Source organism: Mustela nigripes, chromosome 8 (genome assembly GCF_022355385.1).
Source record: "Mustela nigripes isolate SB6536 chromosome 8, MUSNIG.SB6536, whole genome shotgun sequence".
In the NCBI taxonomy this organism is placed as follows: Eukaryota; Metazoa; Chordata; class Mammalia; order Carnivora; family Mustelidae; genus Mustela; species Mustela nigripes.
Genome location: NC_081564.1, coordinates 6,458,106 through 6,468,784, shown reverse-complemented (window position 1 = coordinate 6,468,784; position 10,679 = coordinate 6,458,106). Strand labels below are relative to the sequence as shown.

The following is a 10,679-nucleotide window of genomic DNA, read 5'->3' as shown; positions in this document are numbered from 1 at the left end:
CATAGCAATATTCATCAGACTCTAAATAGACTGCACCAGGCCCCTGAAGCCCTGTTTGCGCCTCCCTTCCAAATTAAATTATTCATACTTATTCCCAGCCCTTCCTCATCCTCATCCTAACGCATGTATCATTTTTACTTAACTCTCTCTTGATGCAGCTCAGTGTCTGCCTCCTTTCCTTACTCGACAGGGTTTGGTATTTTCTATCAGGACACAGTTAACAGCCCATAAAGGTCTCCGCTTAAGTAAGAAGTCCCTTTCTGTGACCCATCACCCAGACGCATGCAACACCAGACTGTGTGTCTTATATCAAAATTTATTGAAGTGGTAGATTTCTTATAAGGACAGAAACACAAGCAAACGAACCAGGAGGAACCGTCTCCCTCTAACCACTGGGCAGCATTTCCCTTTTAATGATAAAACCAAACGGAAGTGGGGAGCAGCGGTCTTCTCTGAAGCCTCTAACCAAACCGCTCAGACTTCCAATTAGTGTCAAAGGAGAGGAACGGATTAGCCGCAAGTTGCTGCCCAGATGTCGTTCCTTTCTCTAAGTGAGACTGTTCCGCTCAGTCTCACCCTGGCTAATCCCTCTCTTACGCTACCGGAAACTCCGATATTAACCAAAGCTTGTGCCTCTCCCTACCTACTGCTTTTCTGCTAAAGCTTGGACGAAAGATGAGTTGGTCCCATGGAATGTGGGTGACCTACTGGTTTCTTGAATGATTCCTGGCCTCCCCCGAGGGGCCATAACGCCCTTCCAACCACGTAAGCTTTCCTTATCCCAGCAAGAGCCCACCAACAGACTGGGAATTCGCCCCGGGAGCGGAGAACCATGCCCACCTCAGGCAGGTGACGGAAAGGACAGTGAATCACAGGTGCTCGTGGGCGTCTCCCTGCCTCCAGCTCCGCTCGGCACAAGTGTGGACAGTTCTGCTGTCTTCGGTTTTGTGAGTGTCAGAGAGGTTGGGAAGAAGTTACAGGAGCTTTACTCTCTGTTCCCCCTGCAAGAGTCCTCTGGGGACGCTCCACGACCAGGCAGCCCACTCTGCCACACCTCTTCTCTAAATCCGATTCTCTGAATCTGGAAGCCCCGGGAAACCACGGGCCCCATCTCACGATGGTCTCTGTGCACCCAGCCAGACCCTATCCCCAGAGACCCTGGTTCTTGGTGACAATCTCCCTTCTTGGCTCGGTGATTTAGCGGGAAGCTGGGGGCAGATAAGACGGGTTCCACGGCTCACCAATGTGGGCCACTAAATTGTCTGGCACGCTCCTGGTGGTGCTCAGATCTGCAGTGAGCTCCATGCTTGTGCTCTGGATATTATCTGCTTCTTGGGGCGCCTTTTTCCGCAGGTAGCGGTTGATCAGGGTGGAGAAGAAGTTGGGGAAAGATGGGCTGGAGAAGTAGTACACCAAAGGGTCCAGCATGCTGTTCATGTAGGTGAAGCTCAGGGTGAGGAAAAACGCCAGGTCCACGGAGCGATAGATGTCACAGTTCCTCGTGCCCGTGGTGTGCAAGAGCCAGAAGATGCGGATGCGCACGGCTACGCTGGGCAGGAAACAGATGATGAAGACGACGGCCACCACCATGATGAAGTTGATGGCCCTCTTGATCTTGGCGTGTCTGTCCATCTGCCGCTGGCGCAGACTCCAGATGATTCTGGCCGAGCAGAACAGGATGATGGCCAGGGGCAGGACGAACTCCAGGAGGAACATGGCATCATGCCACCGGAAGGTATGGCAGATGCTGAAGCTGCTGCACAGATTGGCGTCTCGGTTCCTGATCAGCATCTTCTTGTACAGGAGGTGACCCGTCAGCCCGATGGTGACACCCCACAAGAGGCAGGAGATGATGGCCGCCGTCCGATTCGAGATCTTGTTGAGAGCGTGGTGAGGGTGAACCACCCGGAAGTACCTGTCCACGGCCACCACCGTGAGGAAGATGATGCTGCCTTGGCGGTTCATGGCCAGCATGAACAGCATCAGCCGGCAAGCGACGTCCCCGAACCTCCAGTCCCATTTCCGCACGTAGTTGTCCGTCAGGAATGGCAGACAGATGATCAAGAGAAAGTCAGCCACAGCCAAGTTGAACAGGAAAATCCGGCTGGATTTCCAGGACTTGAGGTGAAAGCAGAAAATCCACAGCGCAAGGCCATTGCCCAGGAGCCCGAACACAAACTCCAGCCCCAGCACTGGGGGCAGCACGTTGGCGATGAAGTCATCCCGGAACACGCAGCAGTTCTTCTTGTTTATTTCCAGAAAATGATCCTGCTGCTTGGGCAGGTTCATGAGTGGAACGAGTCGGTCCTAGCGAGTGCTCCAGGAAAGAGGTGTGTGTCTGAGTGGCGAATGCCGAGGTTCAGCTCCCGCCTTTATGTCACGTCGGGGTGATGAAATTGGTGACTGACTGCTTACCAGGAAACTACGAAATCCCTTAGAAAAAAAAAAAAGAAGAAGCCAGCAAGGCTCTTATGCAATCTGCTGTTTGCATAAACAAGTAATAAAAATCCCCTGGGGAAGACAGGAACCCACAAAGGTTCCTAAATGTAAAGGATAAGTTTCGGCAAGCCGACTGTCATTTGTGAATTACGGCGATGCAGACGACTTCCCTCTGGAAGGCTGGGTGCTGGCATCCCGAGCGCTTAGCGTGCGAGAATTAATTCACTGTTGTGTGGCTGGCTTATAACATAGACAAAACGACAGAAGCAATAATAATGTCCCGTGCTAAACAGCATGGTTTTCTAGAAACGTTAAGAACAACTGTGAAGTATTATATGCCTATAACTTAAGAAACAGTAGGAGGTACCTGATTTCCTCCGAAACACCAAGAAGACATTTTATGAGGACAGACGGGTCGCATTTGAGGCTTCCCTGCCGTAGTCTCTGTACAGACCCGGATTGCTTTTCCACACCAGAACTTTGCAGCTAAGCTGTAGTTAGGAGAAAGGAGAAGAGAATAGCATACAATTTCATAAGATGTTTGAAAACTTGAACCCAGTTTGGATTGCCAGTGGTATGTTACAATAAACTGGGGTTTTCGTTTGTTTGTGTTAGACTTTGATAGGCTTCTGTGCTCAAGTGCTCAAGTAAGCAATTTATTTTGAAGTATGAGATCTTTATTTTTTTTTAATATTTATTTATTTATTTCAGAGAGAGAGAGAGAGCGTGTGCACAAGTGGAAGGGGCAGAGGCAGAGAGAGAGAGAGAATCTCAAGCAAACTCTGTACTAAGCACAGAGCCCGAAGTGGGGCCCGATCTCATGACCCTGGGGTCTCAGCCCAAGCTGAAACCAAGAGTCAGACGCCCAACCAACTGCACCTCCCAGGTACCCCTGAAGTATGTGATTTTTAAAAATCAATACTCATTGGGGCACCTGGGTGGCTCAGTGGGTGAAAGCCTCTGCCTTGGGCTCAGGTCATAATATCAGGGTCCTGGGATCAAGCCCCGCATCAGGCCCTTTGCTCCCCGAGGAGCCTGCTTCCTCCCCTTTCCCTGCCTGCCTCTCTGACAACTTGTAATCTCTGTCTATCAAATAAATAAATAAAATATTTTTAAAAATCAATACACATTATTTTTCTAGAGTTTTAGATTCATGGCAAAATTGAGCAGAAAGTACAGAGAGTTTCTGTAGCCGTCTGTTCCCCGCCCCCCGCCTCACCCCACTAAGTGTATACACACGATATTTTAAAATCCTCTGTTTTCAGAAAATTAAACTTAGAGGGATGGGAGCTTTGGGGACTTTGAAGTCTGCCTCACGTCCGATCACCATTTCACACATCATTTCTTTGCTTTTTAGTATAATTGGGTGTAACCCCATAGAACATTTCTACCTTTTAGTATTTTGACTATGATCCTTGCTAAGCAAGAGGTTCTAAAATGTGTTGCTTCCACTTTGAGTTAAAAATAGGAAATTTGGGGCACCTGCCTGGCATAGCCGGTTAAGCGTCTGCCTTGGGCTCACATTGTAATCCCGAGGTCCTGGGATTGAGCCTCGCATTGGGCTCCCTGCTTGGGGAGTCTGCTTCTCCCTCTCCCTCTGCGGCTGCTCCACCTGCTTGTGCGCTCTCTCTCTCTCTCTCTCTCTCTCTCTCTCTCTGCCAAATAGGTAAATAAAATCTTTTAAGAAAAGAGTATGATACACAGGAATTAATTTAACCAAGGAGGTGAGACACCTGTACACTGAAACCATAAGATATTGATGAAAGACATTGAAGAAGACCGAAAGAAATGGAAAGATACATTCCATGCTAATGGCTTGGAAGAACAAATATTATTAAAATGTCTGTACTACCCAAAGAAATCTTCATATTCAGTGTGATCTCTATCAAAATTGCAATAGCATTTTCTATAGAAGTAGAGCAATAATTTATGTTTTGTAGAAATAGAACAAACAAAAATTCCAGTAGCATTTTTTGTAGAATAGAACACATAATTCAACAGAAATAAAATAATTTTGTGTACAGGACCACAAAAGATCCTGAGTAGCCAAAGCAATCTTGGAAAAGAAGAACATAGCTGAGGTCATCACACTCCTGATTTCAAACTGTATCCCAAAGCTATAGTAATCAAAACAGTATGGCGCTGGCATAAAAACAGACACATAAATCAATGGGATAGAACAGAGAGCCCAGAAATAAGCCCATGAAAATACGGTCAATTAATTTAAGACAAGGGAACCAAGATATATACTGAGGAAGGGTTAGCCTCTTCAACAGATGATGTTGGGAAAACCGGGCAGCCACACGCAAAAGAATGAAACTGGGCCACTATCTTACATTATACACAAAAATTAACTTTTTTCCCTCCCTCCTTCGTTCTGTACACAAAAATTAATTTTAAAATTAATTAATCCCACTTCTGGGCAACTATGGTGGTGGTCCTGGTTACAGTAATAGAGGAGGCTATGTTGGTGGTGGACCAGGATATGGAAACCAAGGAGGTGGATACGGAGGTGGTAGTGGAGGATATGATGGTTACAATGAAGGAGGAAATTTTGGAGGTAACTATGGTGCTGGTGGGAACTAACATGATTTTGGAAATGATAGTGGACAACAGCAATCAAATTGTGGACCCATGAAGGGGGGCAGTTTTGGTGGAAGAAGCTTGGGCAGTCCCTATGGTGGTGGTTATGGCTCTGGTGGTGGAAGTGGTGGATATGGTAGGAGAAGGTTCTAAAAAATTTTTAGAAGAAGAAAAGGGCTACAGTTCTTTTTTTTTTTTTTTAAGATTTTATTTATTTATTTGACAGAGAGAAATCACAAGTAGATGGAGAGGCAGGCAGAGAGAGACAGAGGGAAGCAGGCTCCCCGCTGAGCAGAGAGCCCGATGCAGGACTCGATCCCAGCACCCTGAGATCAGGACCTGAGCCGAAGGCAGCGGCTTAACCCACTGAGCCACCCAGGTGCCCCAGGGCTACAGTTCTTAGCAGGAGAGAGAGTGAGGAGTTGTCAGGAAAGCTGCAGGTTACTTTGAGACAGCCATCCCAAATGTATTAGAGGAACTGTAAAAATCTGCCACAGAAGGAACGCTGATCCATAGTCAGGAAAGTTACTGCAGCTTAAACAGGAAACCCTTCTTGTTCAGGACTGTCATAGCCACAGTTTGCAAAACATGCAGCTATTGATTAATGCAATGTAGTGTCAATTAGATGTATATTCCTGAGGTCTTTTATCTGTTGTAGCTTTGTCTTTTTCTTTTTCTTTTCATTACGTCAGGTGTATTGCCCTGTAAATTGTGGTAGTGGTACCAGGAATAAAAAATTAAGGAATTTTTAACTTTAAAAAAAGGGGGGGGCACCTGGGTGGGTCACTTGGTTAGGTGTCCGACTCTTGATTTCTGTGCAGGTCATGATCTTACAGGTTGTGGGATTCAGCCCTGCGTCAGGGTCCCTGCTCAGAGGGGAGTCTGCTTGAATTCTCTCCTGTGTTCCTCCCCTCACTCACGTGTACATGCACAGGCAGGCAAGCACTCTCTCTTTAAAATAAATAAATCTTTTTAAAAAATTTAACTTAGGGCACAGCGGGGAGCCTGCTTCCCTCTGTCTCTCTCTGCCTGCCTCTCCATCTACTTGTGATTTCTCTCTGTCAAATAAATAAATAAATAAAATCTTTAAAAATAAATAAATAAATAAATTTTAAAAAGATAGAAATTTAACTTAAAATAGATTAAAGACTTGAACATGTGACCTGGAACCATGAAACTCCTAGAAGAATACATAGGCATTAAGCTCCTTGACCTTGACCTTGGTAATGATTTTTTGGATTTGACACCAAAGGCAAAGACAAAAAAGAACAAGTGGGACTACGTCAAACTAAAAAGCTTCTGTATAGCAGTGGAAACCATTAGTAAAAAGAAAAAGCAACGCACTGAATGGGAGAAAATATTTGCACATTATATACCTAACAAGGGGTTAATATCCAAAATATATAAAGAAATCATAGAAGTTAATAGCAAAATAATTTGATTAAAAATGGACAGAGAGGGGACGCCTGGGTGGCTCAGTTGGTTAGGCAGCTGCCTTCGGCTCAGGTCATGATCCCAGCGTCCTGGGATCAAGTCCCACATCGGGCTCCTTGCTCGGCAGGGAGCCTGCTTCTCCCTCTGCCTCTGTCTGCCATTCTGTCTGCCTGTGCTCGCTTGCTCTCCCTCTCTCTCTCTGACAAATAAATAAAATCTTTAAAAAAAAAAAAAAAAAAAAAATGGACAGAGAGGGGCACCTGGGTGGCTCAGAGGGTTAAAGTCTCTGCTTTCGGCTCGGGTCGTGATCCCAGGGTCCTGGGATGGAACTCCGCATGGGCTCTCTGCTCTGCGGGGAGCCTGCTAACTCCTTTCTCTCTCTCTCTGTCTGCCTCTCTGCCTACTTGTGATCTCCGTCTGTCAAATAAATAAATAAAATCTTTAAAAAAAAATGGACAGAGAATCTGAATAGACATTTTTCTAAATAAAACATATGAGTGACAAACAGGTACATGAAAAATGCTCAACCTCACTAATTATCAGGGAACTGTAAATCCATACCAGGATGAAATACCACCTCACATCTGTTAGAATGGCTATTATCCAGAAGACAAGAGATAAAAGGTGTTGGCGAGGATGTGGAGAAAAGAGAACTCTCTTGCACTGTTGGTGGGAATGGAAATTTGTGCAGCCACTATGGGAAAGAGTATGGAGGTTTCTCAAAAAATTTTAAAAAGAAATACCATACCATCCAGCAATCCCATTTCTGTGTTTTTATCTGAAGAAAACGAAAACACTAACTTGGAAAGATATCTGCATGCCCATGTTCCTTGCAACATTATTTTTCTTTAAGATTTTATTTATTTGACAGAGAGAGAGAGATCACAAGCAGGCAGAGAGGCCGGCAGAAGGGGGGTGGGTAGCAGGCTCCCTGCTGAGCAGAGAGCCCGATGTGGGGCTCTAGCCCAGGACCCTGAGATCATGACCTGAGCTGAAGGCAGAGGCTTAACCCACTGAGCCACCCAGGCGCCCCATCCTTGCAGCATTATTCACAATGTCTAAGAAATGGAAAAAACCTAAGTGTCCATAGGCAGATGAACAGATAAAAAAAAAAGTATATATACATACATATGGAATATTATTGAATTATAAAAAAGAATGAAATTATTGAACCATAAAAAAGAATGCAATCTAGTCATTCATGACAACATAGATGGACTATGAGAGTATTATGCTAAGGGAAATAAGTCAGACAGAAAAAGGTAAATGCCCTACGATCTCTCTTATATATGGAATCATCAGAAAAAGCTCATAGATAGAGAGAACAGATTGATGGTTGCTAGAGGCAGAGGGTGGGGGGTGGGCAAAAAAGACGAAGGGAGTCCAAAGGTACAAACCTCCAGTTATAAAATAAATAAGTCCTGGGCACGTAATGTACACCATGGTGACTATAGCTAATAATACTGCATTGCATATTTGAAAGTTGCAAAGAGAGTAACTCTTAAACGTCTCAGCACAAGAAAAAAAATTCTGTAACAATGTACAATGATAGAACGAACTAGATTCATTACAGCGATCACTTTGCATTACACACAAGTATCAAAACTTTATGTTGTACTAGAAACCAATATAATGTTGTAGGTCAATTATTCCTCAATTTAAAAAAAAAAAGGTTAAGCTGATATTGACACATAGTTATAGAGAGCTTCCAGGATTACAGACCCCATGCATAAATGTTTTATTTTATTTTATTTTATTTTATTTTAAAGACTTTATTTGCCGGAGAGAGAGCACAAGCAGGGGGAGCAGCAGGCAGGGGGAGAAGAGCAGGAAAACCCAACACGGGGCTCAATCCCAGGACCCTGAGATCATGATCTGAGCCAAAGGCAGATGGTTCATAACCAATAGAGCCACCCAGGCATTCTGTGTGCAAATGCTTTAAATACACGATCATGTTTTACCCTGACTGCAACCCACAAAGTAGGGCTCATTACTGATTCTGATTTTAAGATTTGGGAAGAAAGGGGCACCTGGGTGGCTCAGTGGGTTAAATCCTCTGCCTTGGGCTCGGGTCATGATCCCAGAATCCTGGGATCGAGCCCCATGTCGGGCTCTCTGCTCGGCAGGGAGCCTGCCTCCTCCTCTCTTTCTCTGCCTGCCTCTCTGCCTACTTGTGATCTCTGTCTGTCAAATAAATAAATAAAATCTTAAAAAAAAAAAAAAAAAAAGATTCGGGAAGCGAAGCTCAGAAAGGTTGGTGAGATTCAGGGCCACCCTAGCCAATAAGAGAGAGCTTTGGGTTTGAATCTGGCCCAGGCTTCAAAGCCCGGGTCCCTAACCATGAAACTGCATAGACTCCTATTATATGATTGTTTCGTTCGTTAAGGCTGCACTGGATTGAGGTCATTTTATGTGGGTGTATTAAGGCTCTGGTGAAATGGCTGGTATTTGTTTCCTGTCCTTGCTCCCTGTGAATGTCCTGTTTCCCTCTTGGACAAATATAGATTTGTCAGTGATATGCATACCTAAGGACCTTTATTAACTTTATTAACTAAGAGTCAGAAAAACCGACTATTAACAATATTTATTTCTGGGAGCTGGAATGTGCAAGGTACCCTCCCTTTCTAAGTTTTACAGTTTTAGGATATTGGTGTGTGTGCGTTTGAAACAAGTCTTTAGGACACCTAGCTGGCTCAGTTGGTAGAACTTCTGTTTTGTTGATATCAGGGACATGAGTTCAAGCCCCACGTTGGGCATGGAACCTACTTAAAAAAATAAATAAAAATTAAAATAAGGGGGCGCCTGGGTGGCTCAGTGGGTTAAAGCCTCTGCCTTCGGCTCAGGTCACGATCCCAGGGTTCTGGGATCGAGCCCCGCATCCGGCTCTCTGCTCCGCGGAGAGCCTGCTTTCTCCTCTCTCTCTCTCTGCCTGCCTCTCTGCCTACTTGTGATCTCTGTCTGTCAAATAAATAAATAAAATCTTTAAAAAATTTTTTTAAAAAATTAAAATAAGAACAACAGTCATGGGTAAAATTAGGAGAAAACACAAATATTGTTAAGAGAAAAACTGGAGGCCTAGACACTTGGTCTAGGGCTGTCATCAACTACCGTGAACCCTCTGAGCCCCTGACCTTCTTCATGTATAAATTGAGGAATTACGGATCGTGGCTGGGTGGCTCAGTAGGTTAAGCACCTGCCTTCGGCTCAAGTCACGATCTCAAGGTCCTGGGGTCAGCTCCACATCCGGGTCCCTGCTCAGCGGGGAGCCTGCTTCTCCCTCTCCCTCTGCCCCTTCCACCCTGCTCGTGTTCTGTCTCTCTCTCAAATCAAGAAAACAGAATCTTTGAAAAAATAAATAAATAAATTGAGGGATAAGATAACCTTCTAGCTCATTCTATGATTCTAATCAAAAGTTCACTACCATTCAGACCGAATATAAATTGCAGCCTCCCCGGATTCCGGTGCCTGTTGTGGAATTTCCGGTCTTCCTGCTGTGCCGTGGGCAGGTTTGGTCTTGTCTGTGTCCTTCTTGTATGTATTTGTGATTTTTTTTCTTACTGGCGCATGAGTTGTACAGAAACTTGTAATGAATCACTTCAACAGCTAAGACAGTGAGTGATCCCACTGGGTTTTGTGGAAAGTCCACTTAGAATCTATGACTTTGACCATTAACTTGAATCTTCATGCCTCATTGTCTTCTCACAGCTTGGATGTGTGCCACTGAACTGGACTGAACAAAAATTTTTTTAAATTAAAAATGATAATAGTGGGTGCTCAGTGGGATAAGCCTCTGCCTTCGGCTCAGGTCATGATCCCAGGGTCCTGGGATCGAGTTCCGCATCAGGCTCTCCGCTCCGCAGGGAGCTTGCTTCTCCCTCTGTCTCTGCCTGCCTCTCTGCCTACTTGTGATCTCTGTCAAATAAATAAATAAAATCTTTTTTTTAAATGATAATAGCGAGGTGCCCCTGGCTGGCTCAGTTGGTGGAACCTGAGACTCTTGATCTCCAGGTTGTGAGTTCGAGCCCCACGCTGGGTGTAGAGATGACTTAAAAATAAAATCTTAAGAAAAAAATGCTATCGGGTGCCTGGGTGGCTCAGTGGGTTAAGCCGCTGCCTTCGGCTCAGGTCATGATCTCAGAGTCCTGGGATCGAGTCCCACATCGGGCTCCCTGCTCAGCAGAGAGCCTGCTTCCCTCTCTCTCTCTCTGCCTGCCTCTCCATCT

General features: G+C 45.1%; 1 protein-coding gene across 1 annotated transcript; it reads right to left on the bottom strand.

Annotated features, from left to right (window-relative positions):
* Positions 1-309: 309 nt before the first annotated feature.
* Positions 310-2,335, bottom strand: HCAR2 (hydroxycarboxylic acid receptor 2). Its single transcript, XM_059409935.1, is given in 2 exon segments — positions 310-1,201; positions 1,204-2,335. Coding segments are annotated over 2 exon segments (1,302 nt in total). The 5' UTR covers positions 2,290-2,335; the 3' UTR covers positions 310-985.
* Between the last annotated feature and the right edge of the window lie 8,344 nt (positions 2,336-10,679).